This window comes from Grus americana, chromosome 1 (assembly GCF_028858705.1).
Source record: "Grus americana isolate bGruAme1 chromosome 1, bGruAme1.mat, whole genome shotgun sequence".
Taxonomy (NCBI): Eukaryota; Metazoa; Chordata; class Aves; order Gruiformes; family Gruidae; genus Grus; species Grus americana.
The window spans coordinates 34,641,463-34,663,865 of NC_072852.1; the positions used below are offsets into that span (position 1 = coordinate 34,641,463).

At 41.0% G+C, this 22,403-nt stretch overlaps 1 protein-coding gene and 1 long non-coding RNA gene across 3 annotated transcripts in view; one reads left to right on the forward strand and one right to left on the reverse strand.

Annotated features, from left to right (window-relative positions):
* DBX2 (developing brain homeobox 2) lies at positions 1-21,858 on the reverse strand. Of its 2 annotated transcripts, none has more exons than XM_054838784.1 (4): positions 21,230-21,858; positions 8,621-8,716; positions 3,761-3,948; positions 1-1,368 (listed from the first exon to the last, which is right to left on the reverse strand). In XM_054838784.1, the coding sequence occupies exons 1-4, from the start codon at positions 21,564-21,566 to the stop codon at positions 1,048-1,050; spliced, it is 942 nt and encodes a 313-aa protein (XP_054694759.1). In that variant the 5' UTR covers positions 21,567-21,858; the 3' UTR covers positions 1-1,047. The 2 variants fall into 2 exon arrangements, with proteins under 2 accessions (XP_054694759.1, XP_054694769.1); XM_054838794.1 differs by having other exon boundaries at positions 1-1,350; positions 21,230-21,721.
* LOC129211547 (uncharacterized) overlaps positions 20,760-22,403 on the forward strand; it is a 13,752-nt gene continuing 12,108 nt past the window's right edge. Inside the window, exon 1 of the long non-coding RNA XR_008578860.1 lies at positions 20,760-21,110. This is a non-coding gene — a long non-coding RNA (uncharacterized LOC129211547). The remainder of the gene's footprint in view (positions 21,111-22,403) is intronic.

The window sequence follows — 22,403 nt, forward strand, 5'->3', positions numbered from 1 at the left end:
TCATTTTAAGTAAAGCAGTTTTAATAATATTATTTCAGGCTACTTGTATTACACAGAGTACTGTCCTGTCTTTGATACAGACATATGCTAATGTGTACTTACTGGCACCAGTTTAAATAGGAATAAGTCAGGAATAAGGCCACTACAGTACGTTATCTCCTTGAGTACTTCTCTGAGATGGCTGTAGTGGCAGCTTTTCCAATTATAGTTCTGTTGCTTAGTGCATTTGGGCTACAATTCTGCATATTACCATTACAGTTTTGAAATACAGAAGAGATTACAAGAGATTGCACTAACAGTTGACAAAAGCCACTGAAATTCAGAGTAAAGAATGCTGGAAGGTTCATCTACAAGAGAAAGGGCAGGAGTTAGTGAACTGCGTTTCCCAGTACGCATTCAAATCAAAGTGATTTAAACACGGAATATTTTACAGGCTTGGTTGGTTGTCTTTTACTATTGCATACTTTACCAGGGTTATCAGCTGACCTGTGACCATTCTATTTAAAACTAACTAAATACTGATACAGGTGGGACAGATGGAGAAAACATAGTAAAAATGCTTATCTTTGTCTAATATAAACCTATTGTGTCATTTAATTCATTTCAAAAACAACCCAAAGCAACTTATTATTTTGAGGGAAACAGGGTTATTCTTATCTCGTGCACAAAAGAAATTACTTGGTCTGACTGCAATGAGAGATAAAAGTGATTCTCTATCAGTGTGTTTTCAATGAATATTGTATACAACGGAGATGTATAAATCAGAGCACAACTTCAGCTTCATGCTCTTCGCTTCATTTTACTTACCATCAGTTCCTATTTCACTTTTAAGGTCAGTACAAGACTGGAAAAGACACAAGAAAAGACTGAGTATTGAAGAATACTTCTTAAATCATTAGTTGTTTGTCATTTTAATGGTGTTAGACTTTAGCAAATTTCTGAAGCATAAACTAGTTAGCTTTACAATGTCCAAATATTGTTAGTCTTAGAAGACTGCTTACTTGAAGCCTGTGCTCTCCACTCAATTTACAAACTGCCCCTATTTCCTTAGGCCGATGATGTAACTGCTTTATTTGCAGTGTCTTGGTCAGGATACAAATACAACGGGCTCTGCGATGAATTTGCTCTTGGAGGTGGTTGTGTACTAGTCAGTCTTTCAGAATTTCCTGGAGAATTCTCCCTCCACCTTGGACTTGCCTGCTCCTGAGACACTTCCCACACAGATGGGCACGGCGAGGTAAAATTCACGGTGGATCGTGAGAGGTAGTTCTCCTGAAGACCTTCTTCTTGGAGGCACCTGTTTGAAAGCACTTCTTTTTCTTTGGAGTTTCGCCATTTCATCCTTCGATTCTGAAACCAAATTTTCACCTGTTTGCAAGTTAATGAGAGTTTATTATCATCCTTTTTTTTTAAACAACTTTGCCCTAACAAGGGTTTTTTTCTTTCCATCCCCTTAGTTTCAAATTCCATCCTTATTCATTGTTATAGTAGATCCAGTGAAGTTGACCGACATTATCTGAGGATTTTCCCATCGCTATTTACCTCAGCTGGGCTAAACGCTCTCCTTCACTTTCACCACCTCAAACGGGTGATTATTTGGCTTAGACTGGAAAAAGGACAGCCCAGTGGCTAGGGATAGAGAAACTTCCTATAGCAACAACTTTCTAGACAGAAAAGGATTCTCAGAGTAAATCAGCATCATCATTAACAAAGCTAAGTGATACTACTGGTGATGCGAAGCCTTCTATTTAAAAGAGGCTCTAAGAACTATGACTGTCCCATTCACAAGCATAGCTAAAACCAGCTTGGCCATATAGCTTCAAAATGTGTGTTATGACATATAAGAGGGTAGTGAGGATTTAAAGACATTTTGTCTGCCTGACTATAGTTTTCCAGGAGTTGCCTAGAATCTATGTGCTTTTGAGATAAATTAATTTTTCAAAAACTTCTGAAGCTTGATCACAAGCGTTCAAAGGCGTTTATGAAATGTTGGGAAAATCTTGGGGAAATATACATCTGGGAACTGGTTTTACATAAAGAGAAGAAATAGGGAGGAGAAGGATCAATCAAATTATTCAGACTGTGTTCTATTCTCCCTTTAATATTTGCATTTAGTTGTAGTATTTAGATGCTTGATATGAAGACAAAGTGGCCAAGCTTTCAAAGGTTTGAGAATCATTGCCTTAGATGGCAGGTACTGTTCCTCCAGCACAACTGGTCAGAAAATTGAAGAAGTAACCTTCATGGCAACTGCTCTTCCTTTCATGAGGAAAAAAAATTAAAAAGACACAGACTATCATTAAATTATTTTCCTGTAGTGGTAGTTGTTATATATTTGCCATTCCACTGTTTTTTCTCCCCTGGGCTCTCTTGAATATAAAGAACACAGAAGAAAAACTCAAGGAAATAATTGTAATATTAGGAATTTGACTACATATTGGGAAATTTTTAGGCAGTGCACTGGTGAGTGCAATTACACATTTTCATTGAAATAGTTTATCCCGCAGAGATTACAGCTCTGTTCATCACACTGAGAAGCACCACACTGTGCTGCTTTTTTTGTTTGTAGTTGCAGCACTTGTGATGGAAATCAGAGTCAGGTTGCAAGGAACCACTACAGACCACAAGATCTAACCTCTTGCGCAAAGTGGAGCCAACTGCAACGTTGGATCAAATTGTTGAGGGTTTTGTCAAGTTCTGAAAATCTCCAAGATAAAGATGATGAGAGCTCCCATCATCATTCCCAGGTTTTTCTGCCCTACATATCTTAAGCACTTTCGCTCCTGCTGCATGCAAGGAAATAAAATTGTACTGTCACTCTCTCACTCTTTCTAGCTGTACTCTAGGTATCTGCATCTACTTCAGCACCTTCAGAATCCCACCTGCCAGCTGCTACCACGTTCATTTTCTCCTGTTACACGCCTTCACAAACATTTTTTCCAGTTTCTTTCAGGTTTTGTGCTCTTCAAGCCAGGCACTTTTCCTTTGCTTTTATCTGCAGCTAGGTCAGGGCCCTGAGATTCCAGATTGGGCTACTGCCCCTCAGCACTGCCACTAACAGTTCAGTTAGAACAGCTCACTGGAGGTATCAGACCCTCAGCTAAACTCTCAAGTCCTGCAGTAGGCCAACGTGGACTCGTGAAAAATCCCATGAAATGTGAATTGGTAAGTAAAGTGGGAGCATTTTAGAAGGCCACCCTGCAAAATTTTTCCTTCTAGAGTTCCTCTCTGCTCCAAGGATCTCTTTCCTTGTGCAGCTAAGTTTCTTTTTGTAGGGATGGCTGCCTGTGTCTTAGGGCAGAATGGTTTCAGAGCGGTGCTGTTGATTGCGTTGTCACTAGCTGTTCATCTGCAAGCGCAAAGGGTGCGTAGAGGAATGCAGGAGGGCTCTATGCTCGGCTGTTTTCTGCCTGGATCTCCGCCTATCAGACAGTGGGACGGAGCATAGTTCCCTGCCCAGAGTTCCGGAGGGGGCTCTGTCAGACAGCAAAATGGGAGTTGGAAATGAAATGCAGAGGTGGTGTTTCTCCCACTTTGTGTGAAAATGGAGCGATCAACTTTTGAATGCACACTTTCAGGAAATAAAGTAGGAGCCTGTTCAAGCATTCCTTGGTTAAAACTGCCATTGATTTACTGAGGTCTTTGCTCAGTGAAGGAGCTCAGGGCTGCCCCTGTGCTGTTCAATTTTCCTCCTTCGAAGCCATTTTAAAGATTTTTCCTCAAAAAGACAGAAAGTCACAGATGTTCTGTCATTCCTTACCTGAGACTCCTTTAGACCCAGGTTAATTGCCAGTTTCTTCCTGTCTGTTTTACTGATATATTTCTGCTTCTGAAACATTTTCTCCAAAGCTTTCCTCTGGTCTTCGGAAAAGACAGCTCTTCTTAATATACCTCTCCGGGCTTTGGAGTTAGACTCCTGGGTCAGAAGAGGCAGGACACTTTCCTCTCCTAGTGGAAATGGATGAGAGTTTCACATAGTATCTAACACATATCAGAGAAATATTAAATGCTGTTCATTATAATGCTAGCAGACTACTGTCCCACTTTTGATTTGTTGGTGTTATAAGTGTGTCGTAATGCTTCAGTCATGTTCATTAAGGACTAAATCCTCACTTGGATCTAGAGGTGTTGTCAGTGGTCAAAAGTCTCCCCTTGACATGGTAAAAAGTAAATCAGATGAGTTCATAGAGGAACATTAACACAGGGCCCATGCTACTGTAAAATTCAAATATAATCAGGGAGAAACTTTTCCATTTTCCTTTGCACATTATCATCACTGAGTAAACTGCAGTAAGTTTTCCTAGGAGTTTATTTTCTCCTTGTGTGAAATGCAGAACCAGATAAAAGTGGTCTGTAATACTGATTCAAAGAAACTAAATAGGCTTTCTTTAGTTTTGTTTACTAACGAAAGGCTTTCAGAGTGAACTATTTCTCAGAAAATCCCTGGCCATTCACTTACTCATTCTGGAAACTGCAGCAATTTCTTTATTACAGGATTTGAGGAGTACTTGAACTTACTCCTTTCAGCCTGGTTTCTAATCCTTTGACATCTCATAGCAAGTCCTGGGAGGGCAGTTTTTAATGAATCCAATCACATCCCCTTGATCCATGCCTAGAGGGAACCCTACCCTGGAAAACAACCTCAAAATTGGGGGAAAGAGCTAGAGCGGAGAAGTGTTCACATTGTCCCTTCATTGGCCTCACAAAGAGGACAGAAAACTCAAATCCAGATAAATCGCTCGCCTTCCTCACTCCCAATAAAGCCTAAAGCCATAGTGCTTTCCCATGCTCCCTCTCCCCTAGAAGGATGCGCTGTATGGGGAGCAGTCCCTGGTGAGGTTTGGTACACCTCCAGCACTCCCAGCTTCCCCAAATGCTCGTCCCGGGGAGCAGTGCCAGAGGCCAGCTGAATAGGGCCTGTCACCAAGTGTTGGGTGTGATAATTGCATGGGGCAGTTAGAAGCAGGCCAGGAAAGAGCTGCCCTTTGATTCAGAAACCTGTGCCATGGCTATACAGCCACTGACACCTACAATCTTTATGTGAGAGGGCAGCCACGAAGATAGCTTTGGTGTGTACTGCATGCAAGTTAGACTCTACAGGTGCAAGCTGTCCTCCTGTTGTCCGCCTTCCCATGTACATGGGCCAAGATTGCCATCCCAGTTTATAGTTATAGCAGCTGCAAAGGTGTGCTGGTGTTCGATTTCTGTCAAGGATCATTTTCATATTGAAGCCAATGGCAAAATTCCCATATAAAGCAGATTTTCTAAAAGATTGCACATTCTTTCATGAAAAAGTCTATCTATTCTAGTCAGCTGTAGCGGGAGAGAGGGGGTGTAAATACATTTGTTCAATAGATATAATGCTCTTGAAAATACTAATTAAATCCAGATGCAGCTTTCACAAACTGTTCCTTTGGGCTACGTCACATTTCAACTTCTGTGTATTATACATATATACACATGGGTATGCGTATCTTTAAGCACCCACAGAGAAACAAACAAACATATACCAAGGATATTGTAGAACTGTGTGTGTATAATGATGAGAAACTAAAGTGTATATGTGTATGTCTTACAAAGTCGACTAAATACTTTTGTGGTGCATGTGTGACTGGTTTGATACTACATACATTACCGCTGTATCCTGCCTCCAGCTGTGACCAGCAGAAGAATAATATCAGAAGCTGCGTAAGTGTACAACGATCCTTCCCTAAAATACACTGCCAGTGTCAAACATTACTGATTTAGGGATGATTGCATTCTGCTAGACATGCCTTTCTTGAATTTTTCTACGCTTTAAGAACCCATCTTTGTATTTGTCCCCCATACCAGCCTGCGGCAAAAAGTAATTATTATGATTTAAAATGCTACAGTATAAATAAATCTAAATTTATACAGACATATTTCAATTTTCAAAATTATATCTGAGATCAGATACAAAAATCATAACCTACTGGTTATTATCCTGATATTTATGACACAGTGAGACATAGTCAGACTACATCCAAACCAAAATAAACTATCTGCAGAACAAAAGTCAAAATGCCACAATGGAGGTTTCTGCAAAGGGCAAGCCAGGTTCACATTTCTCTGAGAAGTGTGTAGCCTGCTCATGACTCCCACCCTGAGCTCCCATCCTGCCCATGAAGCTGGGGGCAAACATTGGCCCTTCTTCCTCAAGCATGTTTTCTCTCCTTCTTGCTCAAATGTGGTGAATTTAGGTATCTTTTTCCAGGTAACTTCTGAGCAATTTCTGATGAGTCACCAGCCATTCTCAAGTCTACTGGAAGGCATAGTCTGACAGCAGAAGAGCTGGTACCTTCCCTCATCCTCACTGTGGGATGAGAGACACCAGTGAGGGAAGAGGCGTAACAGGGCTGGTCCTTGCCTCCTGGCCTCCATTCCACAATGGAGTTGTCAGCCAAGGACAGAGGATGCCAGATTATGTGACCCCTTAAAATTTGTCTTTCCTGGCTGGTTGTTAACAGTCAATCAGCAAAGAAACAACCTCCTGCCAGAGCCCCGAGGTGCCAATTAATTCCCATACAGGCAGTATGTAGGGTACAGCTTAACACCTGTGTTAGACTAACTTAACAGTGAAGAATCTACACACTCTAAGGCACAATATGTAACTGTTTTTAAAAGATTAACTAAACAAAATTTAATGGTGAGCAGAATGCTCACAAGCATTAGCAAACAGCCACTGGGTCAAAAAATGTGAAGCTCATGTTTGGGATAATGAATACTCACCCTCAATTGACTAGCCTTGAGAATTTTTTTAAGAATGCCCCATATTCCAAAGTGCATCCCGATTGTTCACACAAAACCTAAATTTCCGTTTGTGGACTAAAGGATTTTTCTGTATGTCGGGATAGGTAGCTGTTCGTACATCACAACAATTCTATCAAAATGAAATGTCAGTTTGCAGCCTGTGGCTCTGAATGTGCATGAAAAGGTTTAGTACTCTGCTGACATAAATGTGAATCTGTTACCAACTATTTCCTATGTTGTTGGTTTGATTTTTGGTTTGCTTTGTTTTTTTAAGTCTTTCCTTTGTATCCTAATATATAGTGATAAATGTCCTCTTAATCTGTGGAACAATCTTCATTTGCCTTCATGGCAGAGACCACCTTGAAGGAGCAAGTAAAAGCTTTAGTCATGGTTTCCATTTTTTCATTTGAATTCAATACATTCTAGTTAAATGGACAATTAATAGGTCACTTCCAAAATAGTAGTGTATCAGTCCTGGTTAATAAACAATCCCCACAGTTGATAATGGGCCTATGTATTCAGCAAGTCCCTGTATACACTCAGCTCATCCACTAAATCCCTTTTCAGGTAGACAGGGTTATATGGGAAGATGAGCTAGAATGAGTCTATAAAAGTCAGTTTCATTCACTGCTTTATTTTTCAGTCAAGTGCTTTAAATGGTGTCCAGAAAATCTCTTGGAATGTGAGACAGCAGAAAAGACTGGCACATAGAGTATTGCTTTATGGCCATACAAAAGGGCAACTGACCCTTGCCCAGGCCTTTTCAATGTGAAATGGTTCCTAAAGTTCATCTGCACAGTGAAAAATTGTGGTGAGGTCGCGTGTGGATGAGTAAAGTGAAAGTGGTGATTGGTCATGGTGCTGTCAGCCATTGTGGGAGAGCCGGGGCCATGTAAAATGCTCTGTGGGAAAGTGTCAGCCCCCTAAAGAGGTGCTCAGAAACTTGCAGCTCATTAAACTGCCAGCATTTGCTGCCTCACTTGTCAAGAATCATTCAACTTAGCAACTGCCCTTCTGAAACATTCATAAAACACACACACGTAGTCAGGAAAGAATTGAATATAACTGTGATAAAAAAGTATATGCTAGAGCACGCATAAGTTCCAATTTTCATTTGGATTTGAAAGGCAATTTGTGCTTTTTCTTCATTTTGAAGGAGTAGGAAATGCTGCCTCTGTTTGCATTCCTGAGCCATAAACACATAAAATCATGAATATCCATTCTTACACTATTGCATGCAAACTTCACAATCAAGGTTAAATTTAGATTTTGATTAAATGGAAGTGTGTGCCAGGTCTTAATCCTGAACATATAGTATATACGGGCCAAAATTCTCTTCAACTTACTTCTTCGTTTTTTTACATTATAATTAAAAAAGAAAAACAAATTAAACATGTGCATGCATTTGACTGCTACAAAAAGAATGACTGTTTTATTTAAATAATGCTAAGGCTTCCTGAATCATAATTTATCCCTAACAGAGATTAAAATGCAGCATCCATTTTAAGATCTTTCAACTCTTTTATTTTCCTATTTGCAAATGTTTATTGAGACAGATTTTTTAAAGAGTTACTGATTTTAAAGAATCTTTTCTAGCAAACTGAAAACAAGGAGCTTTCCTAGGTTAGCTCTGTCTGGGTGTCTCAATGCCATTAGAAACCTCTCACAATTGCTCAGTGTACTTAAGTTTGATAAATCTTTGGAAACCCTCTGAATAGGATTGCTGTGATTTTACTAAGGAATTAGCTGCTGCCATTGCATCACCAATTAGTTTTCCAGAACACATTAAATCCTGCTGCTTTGGTTTACAGAATAACTCAAGCATTACTGATGAAGCATAAAAACTTACTTGGAAAAGCAGTGGGGGATGCAGGGTGCTGACAGGACCCACCGCAGCATGCTGAGTAGAATGGCGGGGCTCGGAGAAAAAAGTGTTTGGAAAGAGCTGCAAAGAAAGCATAGATCTAATTGATTATCCATTGAGCTTAGGTGATATTCATAACAACAGTCCTCCAAAAAGTCAGTGTGTAAAGTCCTGCCCCACAAGTTCTTTTTCCTTTTTTCAAGATGGTGATATTTTTACGGCAAACAATGATAAACCAAGTAATTGCTCTTTAATTTAGCAAGGTTATTTTATACATGTAGCTTCAATATAATATGTAAAACTCTTGATATCTTTATCATAAGAATGAAACTCTGCAGATCTGAAATTTACTTCTGTAATTGTTACAATTATGGGTTTTTTTCTGTAAATATTGGGATTTAACATGTTTAAATAATATATTGTTGAAATAAAGAGTATAATGCATCTGAAAAAGTTCTTTTAAATAATTCTAGTAAGCATGATATCCTAGAAAAACAGAATCTAAAAGTAAATCCTGTCTCTTCTGCTTGTACTCCGATGCTGTTCTTAGCACCTAAACCAATAAGGACTTCAAAAAATAAGAAACCTTTACAAATAAATTCTATAAAATGCAATGAGATGATCCAACTGAGCTCTACAGGCACAAACTACAGGGCCTGACTCTGCTATCCTGATGGTAAACTCATTCTTGCTGGGAAAGTGTGCTAAATTTAAATAAACCACTTGCTGAAGAAGGTTCTGCTTAACACAATAAAAAATTGCAAAATCATCCCACAGAATTAAGTAATATTTGGTAAAATTTCTACAGAATTTTTTGAACCAATGAATCAAAAGTCTCTGTTATGTCTAAAAAGTGCTTCCAAATCTTAGAAAGGTCTTCATTATCTAATAATCCCTTATTTTTTTTTTATAAAGCTCATGGACTTTTCCATTAATCTTAATCACCTTTTAATTTCTGCTTGTACTAGTCAACTATGAAACTTGGAATTTTTTTTTTTAAATAGATACATCGTGCTTGCTAGAACTGTACACTTCTAAAATGTGATCAACATCAAAACATTTACATCACTTTTCTGTTTTGGTTTAGGTAGAAAATAAACAGCTCTATACCCTGTACTATAGTTTGTCCAAATCTCTAGAAATAACCTGATTAATTAAAAAAAAAAAAAAAAGTACATTAAGATAAAAAAATAAGAAATCTATAATCAGGAATAAAGACAGATAAATAGAGAAAAGTATCTAAGGCACGTTGTTAATTTTTTAAAGGTTTTTCAACTGGAATTATTAAAAAAAAAAAAAATCACTCAAAATTAGGTTCCTGAGTACAATTTAGGGCATCATATTATGTTTTCTGACTGTCAAATCTGCTGATCTTCCAAAGCAATAAGCTATTGCTGTAGAAGCCTAACTCTAAACATTTTTAAAATATTTACCTCTATTTTTTTTCTGAATTCTTACAAGCTTAGGTGAAAATTTCTTCAACTGTAATTATAAATTGCTAAGTGTTTTATTACTACAGCTTTTCATCAACACTTTGCTCTTTCTAATGAAATATAAATATACTCTGAAAGGAACTAATTGCCTATATTTAAGGTGTATGTTTGCAAAACATTTACGAAAAGGAATGATTTATAGCAGGCGTTAGTATTCTAAAGCTTCTCTTCCACACGTGACCATCAAACATGGAACTGCATCCTTAAGGAGCTTAAAAGAGTCAAGAATGTGCAGCCAAATATTACCTATCTTATGTATCCAGGGGGCTTGAATGCAACTGGTGGGGTGTCTAAGTAACTGAAGAAGCAGAGGAGACAGAGAAGGTAAAGACCTGCCAGACAGCCATCCTCCTGAACATGAGAACTTTTTCTTGACAGTATCTTTTATCTGCTGCAGTTCCCAAACTCCCAGGTAAAGAGCTTTTCCTCCCTTCCTTGGGAGCCACATTCATCACGTCATTATCAAGTTTCCCTTAGTCAGGTAAAGCTTTCTACTTCTAAAAATAGAACAGTGTACTATATGATTTTTGTCAGACGTGTTGGCCTGTTCTTGATATTCCCCATTATAGTTTCTTAACTCTCTCCAGTCCCTTGCTCTTTTTTGATAATGTGGTGCTCATAATGATATGTGATACAGCCAGGAGATACCTGGATAAATCAGAATTGAGTAAGTTATTGCTTCAGATAGCACACTCCTGCAAATAAAGAGGAATAGGAGAGGATAGGCTTTCTCCATTCACTAAATCTCTCAACAAGCAAGCTGCAAGCATAAAGGTCAGGAGATGGATCAGGGTCAAAACTTGAGACATTTTGCTTAAGGAAACTCCAATCAAACCACCTATTTCCATGGATGTTGCTGGCAATGATTTAATGCACTAGCACAGCACCATGATGCAAACAGTAGAGATCTTGGCACCAATTCTGTTCAAGTCGATGGAAATCATGCTTCTGCATTTCTTGGGCTTTTTACTTAATTCCCTCAACCAACTGCTGTCTTTTCTGCCTGCATGGCACATACCCCTTTAAGGCAGAACATTTGCTTAAGAAGTAAGGTGCAGGTGATACCCTCATATAACTCTGAACCAAACGGTTCCTGAGACCATTTCTCAAGACTGATTTATTCCAGATCCTGTGGAATAAACAATGGCATTATGTCCCCTTAAGCCTACAGCCAACATGTATGTCTAGTTTATAAACTTCTTCCATGTGCTCCAACTACACTGATGCACAAGTGAATTCTATGTTAAGTATATCAAACCACATCCCCAGGTCACATCTGCTGAAGCCATTGCACTTAAACCAATGTGTAGCAGTTACAGAGTTATATCAGTAAAAAAATCTGGCAGATACTCAGCTCTAGCTTGGGAGCTCTATGTAGAGAAAAATGTTAATGCTTCAACCCAACGCATCCAAGTGTATTTTTTATCTTTGATAGAAACAACAGAGACTATTCATTGCATTAAATGGCTGCCACTGTCTGTGTGAAACTGCTTTAACAGAATGAAAATTGCTCAGAGAAAAATTATGTATTTAACATACATGTATTTCAGAATTATACTATGATTGTACCTGTAGGAATGACACAATACCTAGCAGTGCTGAGGACAATATACGGAAAGCATTGCCTATGCTTTTATTTTCTGTTCACATACATCATGGCCACTCTACCAATATTTGTTGGTCAAGAAATCTGAAGCAAACATTGTTTGTTGTTCACATAACGCTGAAAATTGCTGAAATGTCAGAATATTCTGTATTTATTGGCCAGAATAAAGTACACAGTAACCAAAAGGTAGCTGTTGCTTCCAGTCATGTAGAGTACACGTTAACCAGGGGCTAAATCCTAATAATTTGTATTCAAGATACTTAATTTTCTTCTGCTTTGCATTCTCATTTCATAAAAACGGAGACTGTGTGGAACTAAATGTTTCACAAGAGTCAGACTTCACAGGTTTAGCTTCACAGATGCATGAAAATGAAATATCAGAGTACAATATAAGTGCCTTTTGGCACTCTAAAAATTGTACTATATGCTTTAAAAGAAAATCTATCAGGTCATAAATATGAAGGGATGAAATATCTAAAATTAAATAAATAATTTTTATTTTTTCACAAAAGATAAATTCTTTTGACACTGTTGCTACATGCACAATTATAGTAATAATGCTCATTTACATTCAGCTTTGTGAATAAAAAGCATTTTACAAACAGACAATAAAATGATACTAAACATGCAAATGGACCCCAAGCTCATCTAGTGCTAAAAATCAGAGATTAGTTCAGATACTGATATTTTAAAACATATTGCTAGCTCTGAGGATACACTAAATTCAAAAGCCCTCCCATACTAAAAAGTCATGCTGACAGTGGGACCAGAAGTTTTCCTTCTAACTATCCACCATTTTGAGAATAAGGTTCCTAAGTACAATTCAGTTCAAATGGATATATAATTTTAAAATGGCTTATTGTTAAAGACACTGTTTGCTTTTCCTAATCCTAGTGTTGTGAAATGATTCAGGAAATAGTGTAGACCATTAGCCAGCAGGAAAGGGGGCAGGTATGAAGGAAAAATGGCTATTGAGGAAAAGTGAATCGACAGTAAATTTCTGGTATTACCCACACAGGCCTCCTTCACTGCACATGCCGTTAAGTTTGTTGGTTTTTTTTAAAGCTAACTGATAAAAATGTGGTATAAACCTGTGAAGAGAGCTGAAACACCTCCAAAGAATGATTCAGAAAGCTGCCTAGAGCCAGCTAACAATAAACAGTAAGCATAGGAACAGACAGACCTCAAGCTGCATGAACATTTTAGTTCTCCAAGTATTGATAAGCCCACAAGAACTGCTTTCCACAGTGATGTCCAGGCTCCAGCCCTAGCAGGCAAATTAAAAATATTATTAGTAAAATGATCCCATATCATTTGAGAACCTTGGATGGTTTGTGCCCATGAAGCGGGCACAAGTAAACTGCAAATTCCTACCTACATCCATTCTTGGCAATGATTAAAGCAGGCTTTTGCAAAGCTGCAGTAAAGTTTCACGTGATGAAGAGCTCCCTGCAAATAGTCCAGCAGCAGCTCTGCCAGGTTACTGGTCCAGCTGAGCCACAAGGCACCACTTCTGCTCCTGAACCACAAGCCCTGGGCCTCACAATGAACCATGGCTCTGTCCCCAGCAGTTACTGTGCTTAGAGTGCAATGTTCCAGCAGCAGTTGTGCACCCCCAAAGCATTTCAGCCAGCTGAAGGGGAGCCCCTGACCGTGAGAAGGAAGCAACAGCTGCTGCCACATGCCACCAAAGGCAGTTACCACCGCATGGACCTGGCAAAACTTACTGCAAGAGCCTGTGGTACAGCATCCCTCAGAGGTGGCTTTCCTGCACTCCCAAAGTCACTGTCTATTTGCTTCCCATTCATTCCTGTAAAACACGACCACATGAATGCTCAAACGAAGTGAAGCCAAAACGGCAGGGCAGAGCAGCATACGTAGAGCAGTTTTAAAATACTGCAAATGTCCATAGAAAGGGTTCTGGAGCTCTAAATAAATAATTTTAAATCCTATACAAAAGGCAGATCCGAGAAGTGGACTTGCATTTTTATGTTGGGTCTCAGTGGGGCTTTCAAAAATTAGCAGAGTAGTCACACCAAAAAGGGTTTGAAATGTGCTAACAGTATGATGGTCATTTCCTTACATCTATAGCAACATAGTGGCTGACAGAGTCACGCTGCAGATTAGCTGAGATCACGGGAATCAGTGTCAATTTTCAGAGGCATCATTCACATGCCTTATTATTAGGGCATGATTTGCTGTACATGTATGATTTTTTTTTCTCCGCCTGAGGAAACGTAAGAGCCTCAGGCTGGTGACTATACATGGTCAGATTTCACCTCTGTGACAACCCAAAGCAACAACCAAACCCCGCACCAGTTGCCAAAGACTCCATGGGTCTCCTGGTGTCAGTACTAAAGGTGGCCTCCACCCTTGCTACTGAGAAGAAAGACGGGGATCTGGAAAGCTGTGGATTCACTAGCTTTGTCTCCAGCTTTGTCCTTCTCCTGAAGGAGATGCCCATGCGCTAGTATGCCCCACCATGTCTTGCTTACTGGTTCTTGTCAAAAGGGGCATTACTGTCACTTCTCTGTCTAAAAGTTCAGTGTGCTGTCTAAGCTCCTCGTCTGGGCCTCCTGTACAGTCAATAAGAAGAGATAAGTAGCTCTACATAATGACTCATCACCTTAAAACAGATGTCTAAGAAGATAAGTTGTGTCATCCTCTGGTGGAGTCTCTCTGTATTGACTATTAGACAAGGTATTTAGACAACTAGATTAGACAAGACACGTATTTTTTATTAAACAGTTGGATTGCTTTGACATTCTTCTTATCCTTTATAGGCAATGTTAAAAGAATACAGTCCTCTGTACAGCCATAAAGACTCTGTAAAAAAATTATAAAATTCAGCCATAAAGGCACTAAAGTTATTTTCTTTGATTTTTAACATATTTAAACATGTAGGAATAACTTCCTCAAGCGAGGCAAAATTAGGGTCATATGCTGCAAGAGGACAATTCGCTGGTTTTTCATTGGTGCAGCCCTAATTTGAAATCTTACCACAGGTTAAAATGCACCATTTATTGCAGTGGTGTGCACTGATTAGCTAAAATTTAGTGCCAGGACCAATCTTCACTTGTTCTAGTATTGCCAGCTCCAACCAGACAAAAGTCACAAGATCAGCTAACCATTGTTAAAAAGAAAAAATAACAAACAGTGGATTCTTATTTTTTTTCTTTTTTTTTTTTTTAGCAAATGAGGGTTTTAGTCTTTTTACATTTGTAAAAGGAAATACTTTTTCAAGTTGAAATCTGAGATTCCAGGGGTGAGGACTTTAGCAACACCATATCGTCCAAGATTCATGCAGAAGAGGTAAAATCCTCAACATACATACAAAACACCTCAACAGAATTATGTGGTATAACTTCAGAAAAAGGCAGCCTCTCAAGGGAAACTTTTATGAGCTTTTCAGCACAAAGCAAAGGCCACTTATCCTCCTACATGATGACTCACCTCAAAGAAACACAGCCCAAGTTACTGAAAATATTTAGGTGTCCAACTTTAGAAGGATCAGGGTCTACACATCTGACATTTGAAACAGCCTCCTACTGCTCTATATACATGCACTTTTTTTCACTTTGGAAAAAAAGCCCTTCAAAATTCTGCAATGGGTCATGATGGACCACAAAAGTACCATTTAGAAAAATTACAATAAGAGTTATTTTGCAGAACTGCATTATACAAGAATGCATAACATCTTTGGTGGCCAATGGAGACAGAGAACTTGCCTTTGGGCAATTTGGTCTAGTGGAGGGTGTCCCTGCCCATGGCATGGGGGTTGGAACTAGATGATCTTTAAGGTCCTTTCCAACCCAAACCATTCCATGCTTCTATGATTTTATGATTCCAAAATTCAGGGGAATTCATTAATGCAAAAAATTCACAGTACAATGAAACCTGAAATCTGCACTCAAGTAGAGAACTTGCCTGATGAGATTAATCCTTATCACACTCATACGTCTTCTAAAACCATGAAGAATATACTACAAGATTTCAGAAGATCAGATCATTCTGCAATACAGAATACATTTTACATAAGTTAATTCACTACCTGAAGGCATGACTGATTCCACAGCTTCCCCTCAGCGAACTGCTTTTCTACAAACCCCCACCACAGGTCTTCCTAGTGCAGCTTTGAGATCTTCTGGCAGTGCTTAAATCTTACTAAGGACCACACTCGGGTTCCTCTTCCTTTCTCAGAGATGGCACAGCAGGAGTTGCCAGAGGCAAGAGCACTGCCCAGCCAATGCTCATATGCCCTGCTGAGTCCGGACTGCCAGACTGGTGGCAGGGTCGGAGAGTAGCTGGCATTAGTCTGGCTCTGGCAACCTTACAATGAGGACAAAGATTTGTCCTTTAAAAGACATTTTGCAGCCACTCTTTTATGGTATGCTGGGCACCCCAAAATGATTCTATTAAACAGCTCACAAAGTTAACTGGAAGCAGGAAAAGATGCTGCACACAGTCTGTGATTTCTAATACTTACAGAAACGTCTCTGTCTCCAAAGACAAACTTAAAACAATGAAGGTGTCTCAGTGCTCCTGGCAATCAGGGCATAAGAAAAGATGCCAAATAGATCTCCCCACTCTAAAGAAACTAATTATCCCCAGAAAACACCAACGAAACAGGAAAATCCTGAGACTTGTTAGTCAACTTGTTGCCTGCGTGAGGGTAGCACTTTCCAGAGGCTAGTGCAAGCCTAGTGGGAGCTGAGATAAAACACTTGGCCCTTTCCTGCCTTTTATTTTACTGAAAGTTAGTGTTACATGTTGCTTGAGGACACATTCTGGCTGCTAGTTGGTTTGAAATCAGTAATTAATAAGCATTTATTCACTAAGAGAAGGTCCAAAATGAAGGGAAAAAACCCCACTTAATTTCAGTAATTCAACTATCTCCTGGTTGTCATAAACACAAGAGATTTTACTAAAAATGGGCAACAAGGTATATTGATTAAAATAGGAGTGTTGCAGCATAGAATTGCTGTCATCACATGAGGGGGGAAAAACTGACACTGGTCCAAAGAGTTGGCCTGCAGAGGAAGGCTTGGTTTTATTTCCCTGCAATGCTACTGGTTTTCTGTATTACCTTAGGCAAGTCACCTCATTTCTTCTTGCTCCAGCTCCTCCTCTACGCAGTAGAAATCTCTCCTATCTCACTGGCACACTGTGATGATAAATGCATTAAAATGTAAAGTACTCAACTGTTGCAGAAAGAAAAGTTACATCTATATCACAAAATGGATGTTTATTATTGTAAGTCCAATTTATGTTTATGATATACTTGTTCTAATTGCTTTCTTTTGTGTTCTATGTACTGTACTTTATTCTGCTCTACTGTATTCTGATGCTCAGAATAAACTCAATTTTTCAGCAAGTTTTGCAATGGAAGTATCTCACTGTTATATTTATTTGTTTCATTGTGGTTTTCAGTTTCCTTTCTCTGTTAATCTATCAAAATGCCAAGATGAAAGCAGAAAGCCAGGTTCTTGCCACATATGACGATATTCATAGTCATACTACTACTGACCATATTCAGGCTGTAAAGCACTTACTTTCATCCTCCTCCAGAGCAAATTACTTGAGAAAAGCAGAGATTTTCAGAATATAATTTCAGGTAGCAGAGTAACTTTGCATTTCTCAAGGAGGTTACTCTGACCTGGTGTCAGCCAGTACTTCTGGAAACCAAGTCATGAGGAAAAATGTGGAGTGGACCTCTTCAAAGCACCTGTGCTACAACAGACCGCATCTCAGCATCCTCCAGACAATTTTCCTATGTCAGAAAGCACTGAGCAAAACTATCAAGTCTTCTTATTTATCCAGAAGATAATGATAGGACTGAAGTACAAGGAGAGGGACCAAATCCCAGATTAGCAAGCAGAAATTGAGGACTTCCTCCACACTTAAGGGTCTATTAATTTGCTCAGAACTTTTATCTGGAGCTTCCCTCATCCTTTAAGAGGCAGTGCAAGTATAAGCTGCATAGCTGTAATATGTTTCATTGAGAAATGCTGCTTTACAATAGTGCAATTTTTAGAGTATTTAGCCAGGAAGAACACAGTCTGGGCATCCAGTGTTTAAAAATCAGAACCAGATTCTGCACTGCTTTACCTACTCAGGGCTACGAATACACACGGTATGCAAAGTTCTCACAAAGTAGAAGACTGCATTATACATCTATTTTATCAAGGCAAAAGGTCTTAAAAGAGAAGAATCAGGCCCATAGCACACAGGTTAGGAGAAATTCAGTTCAGCTAGACAGAAACACGGTGCTCACCATGCCTGCTGGAGCCAGTGAGCCCAGTTCAGTGTTTCATCACCAGCACCGGGGCTTCAGAGCAAGATGCCAGAAAGCCTACAGGAATTCCAAGCTGGTATAAACCAGCATACCACTGCAGAAGGCAAGTGAGTTTATCATCTAACAATAGCAGTCCTTCTGCTTTTCCTTCTTAAGTTTTATGTAATATGCTGCCTGTTCATGCAGTTGCACTCTTAAGTCAAAATAAACTAAATTAATTTTAAAAACCTATGATTTGATTACATTTCATTTTTAAAAATCAGTGTAATGATGGAAAGTGATGATTTTAATCTTTTACAGGCAACAAATATATTTCTCTCAAGCACACTCATTAGATGATGTATCTTATGGTGTGATACTTTGAGAGTACTTTTTCAGTTTTTCATTTAGGATAACTTTGGAGGAGAACTCAAAATACATATGCAGATTAGCACTTTAGATGGTCAAACTAAATCCTTTGAACCTGTAAATTACAGGAATGGAAACTTGCTGATAAAACTCTGCTGCAGAGAAGTTACAAAGGGAAAAGCTACCATGACCAGATGTCACAGGTCAAGAGTGCCATCTCACTCTGTCTCCTTTGCAGCGATGGATAAGAGTTTTCCAGTTTACAGAAAGAATACAGGATTTTCGTTCTTTAACACTTTTATGGAATGTTAAAAGGTACCCTAAAATGGAGTGCTCTCTTCATGTCTTTCCTTGATAGGTGCTGTGGATACATGCTGGTTTTGGAACTGTAAAAAGGTTCAGCTTATTCAGCTCAGTCCCTGGTATGCTTTTATATTCCTTTCTTTCTGAGAACTTCTGGTGACCTCACCAGAATTTGGGACTACGTGAGCAATACAGATTAGATTCCAAAAAAGTCTGATTAGTTCAATTATCTTTTCTATAGCTTTTTTTTTTTAATTTTAAAAATCTTGGACTATGCCAAGCTAGTTTGTTAGAGCACTTCTAGTCCCTGCATGATCTGTAAAGCATTTGCTAGTTCAGAAAGATTAAAAAAACATTTTGCTTTATCATGTTCAATAGTCTTACTAAAGACTTAGATCAAGTATTCCAAAATGCCATGTGATTTGAGGGGTCCAAATAGAAAAGAGTTTATTCCTCAAAAAACTCCCAAAAAACAGTGAATAGTCACAAAAATCAGTAAATTAAAAACCCCTACCTAGTATGAATTCCTTAGTTAAAATACCTTCCTTAGTCCGTGAACGCTAAAATTCTTATTCTGACAAAACACTCTTTTGCCCTATGACTGCATAAACAAGAAACATAACACACAGCCTGACCACCCCAGTCTTGCTCGCAAATGCAAGTGTCCAGTCTGAACAGTCCCCCCAGCGTACGCCTACGCTAGAGAGAAGAGACTCTTTAGAAACCACAAAATCTGGCTCAGCAGGACAGTTCCAATCTAATTTACATTTATGGAAGTTCAGACACCTAACAGCCCTCATCACTTTAAAACATGTAAGTCAGATCAGAATCAATAGATTCCTATCAGAATATATACATCTTTGTTGCACATCTACATTCACAGGAGACTTTTTTCTGAGTGCATAATGCATGAGAAAACCTAGTATTTTTCACTGCTCAAATATAAGAGCCTGATGCTTTTGCCCAAAGCTCCCTCTGAAATCCCTGGGAGCTGTGGGATCAGAAGAAACATAGGATTGGACTCCCAATCACCAGGCAGACCTGAAACACTTTGCTAAGTTCACAAGTACCACTGTAGGGCGATCAAAGAATTAATCCCAGAAGCAAGCATTTGAAAAATTTGGCAGTCAGGAACTTCAGCAATACTTAGAAAAAGTTTATCTATAGCGATAAGTGCTGGGGCATCTGCTATCTCCCTTTTTACATGTATTCTGTACACATAAATGTAGCATTTTCTCTAGAGATTTTTTTTTGGGGGGGGAGGGAAATACGCACCTAATTCCAGAAGGATGATACTTGTCCTGTTTCCTGGCCTGGCCTACAGTTAGTTAAAATAAACATATTTAAATAACCAATATGCTTAAGATAACACTTCTGGCAGCTGAGGTCTGGAATATTCAAGAAATGTTAATGTACACTTCTTTAACTCTCTCCTGTCCACCTTTAAAGTACATCCTGCTAAAGGATTAAAATCTGTTTTGGATATTGGAGAACAGTTTGTAGGATTTAACTGAAGTAAAAATATTCTTGAAATCAACTGTTATTAATTCTGGTTCTAAAACGAGCCTTTTGGTTTCATACCTTAAAGCCTTACTTCAATAAATATTATTGTTTGATTTTCACTTTAAGCACATTTAAAACTGCGTGATCATATATAAAAACTCTGACAGTACAAAAGGCTGAAATAAGTTGGTATAGTATAACAGAAAGGCAAAATTCAATATACATGGTGAGTCTGACACCGAATTTTATGAATTATGAATTAACTTTGAATTCAACTTCAAAAAATTCCAAAAAATGCTTTTAAAGGTTATTCATGCCCAGACAAAAGAGACGTGTAAGAAAATCGGCACATTCAAGAAACAAAACCTGTTTTGTAGAACTATTTCTTTCCAATTCAGTGACACAGCTTACTGCGGGCCTGTCCGGTAGAAAGTCACAGCCACCCCCCGCGACAGCAAAGCCTGTGGGCAGGCCGGGCCGCCGGAGAACGGCTCAAACCCGCCCGAGTGACGCATCCCACCACCCAGCAAAGCGCTTTCACTTTAACACCCGCCCGAATGGCTAAGTACAGACCTTTTACATAGCAGTTGGCGGTAACGCTCTTTTACCGTCACCTCAGGCTGTGAAGAACTAGTAGACCTGAAAGAACTGCGGTTAAGGGCAGTTAAAAGCACTGATCGCTACCAGCGCAAGGCTTTGCCGCACTCACTACGCCCACAGGTGCGCCGGACCGCGTAGTTTAAAGCCGCCGTCCGGCTACCCTTCACCAGCTCCTAGGGGTCCCGCGCTGGCGGCGGGACTCTCCGCCGGAGTCCCGCCGGCAGCACCCCGCCGCGGGGAGGTAAGCCCCCGGTGGTGCGGCACCCAGCAGGGCACGGCACGGCGTCCCGCCGCCGCCTCCAGGCTCGTCGGAGCGACTGGCAGGAGGTGAGCGGCCGCGTCTCTCTGCTGCCGTCCCCGCTGTGCGGAGGTTGGGGCTGACCCGTCGCGAAGCCCCTTCTGCCTGTCTCCCCGGTGGCGGGACGCGGGAAGGGGCCGGCGCTCACCTGTGGCTGCCGGCGGGAAGACGCTGCCTCTCTCCGCTGCCGGAGCCCGCGCTGGCAGGCGGCCGCCGTCCGCTGCGGAGGGGTTAAGCACTTGAAAAGCCCATCTTGTCGGGTAGGGACCCCCTGAGGGGCTGATTTGTTCCGCCGCGGGGCACAGCTTGAGGGGGACGGGGCTGGCGGGGAGGGGACGGAGCTGGGCAGGGCTCGGCGGCGCCCCGGCCCGCAGCAAGTTCTCGATGAGGAAACTTTTGCCCAGGTTGCCGAAGCCCGGCGCCGCCGGCAGGTTGAGAAGAGCCGAGGAGCCCACCAGGTCCCAGTACAGGGCGCTGGGCAGCATAGCGAGGGCTTTTACCCCGCCTCGCCTTGCCCGGCCCGGCCCAGCCCAGCCCGGCCGCCGCGGCCCCTCACTGGGCTGGGACGGGGCGCCGGGCTATGGGGCCGGGCGGGCTTGCGGGGCGCCTCCCCGAGGGCTGAGGGGAACGGAGCGGAGAGCTCGCAGGGGCTCTCCGTGGAGACGCGGCGCGCCTCTTCGCCGGGCTGGAAGGTGTGTCCAAGCGCATTCATTATGTCAGCCGGGGACGGGGAGTGATGGACGCGGCCAACAATGCCGCTTTGCCCGGCAGGCCCCGGGGGAAGGGGGGGGGGGTAGGGCGGGGAGCTGAGCGGACCCGGCTGCGTCCTGATGCGGGGGTGGTTGTCCCGCTTTACCCGCCCGCCCTCCCGGCCCCGCCGCCATGTCGGGACGCCGGGGGCGTCCCCCGAGGGGCGCCCCCGGCGTCCCGACATGGCGGCGGGCCCGGGCCTCCCGCAGTGGGGGCTGCACCTGTGTGGAGGGGAAGGGAAAGGCCTCCGGCCTCCGTCCCGGCGGGGAGGTGGCTTCGGTGCAGGCCGCGGCGAGATCATGTCGACCTAATGATCCCATGAGGTAATGGGAAGACAGTCATTAGCTCAGTCCCTCTGGGCATTTTTATCTGGGCTTTTTTTTTTTTCCTTACCCCTCCCAAACACACACACACGCTGGATTTTCAACATTTGTCTCAATAAATCTGATTAAGATCAGCGTGGCGCTGTTAATCATGTTTTCCTCAAGACGTGGGCTTTCTGTGGCATAAACATCCTTTGGCAAGGGTGGCTTTGTTGGTTTATGCTTCCTTGCATGTATGCTTATTTATTC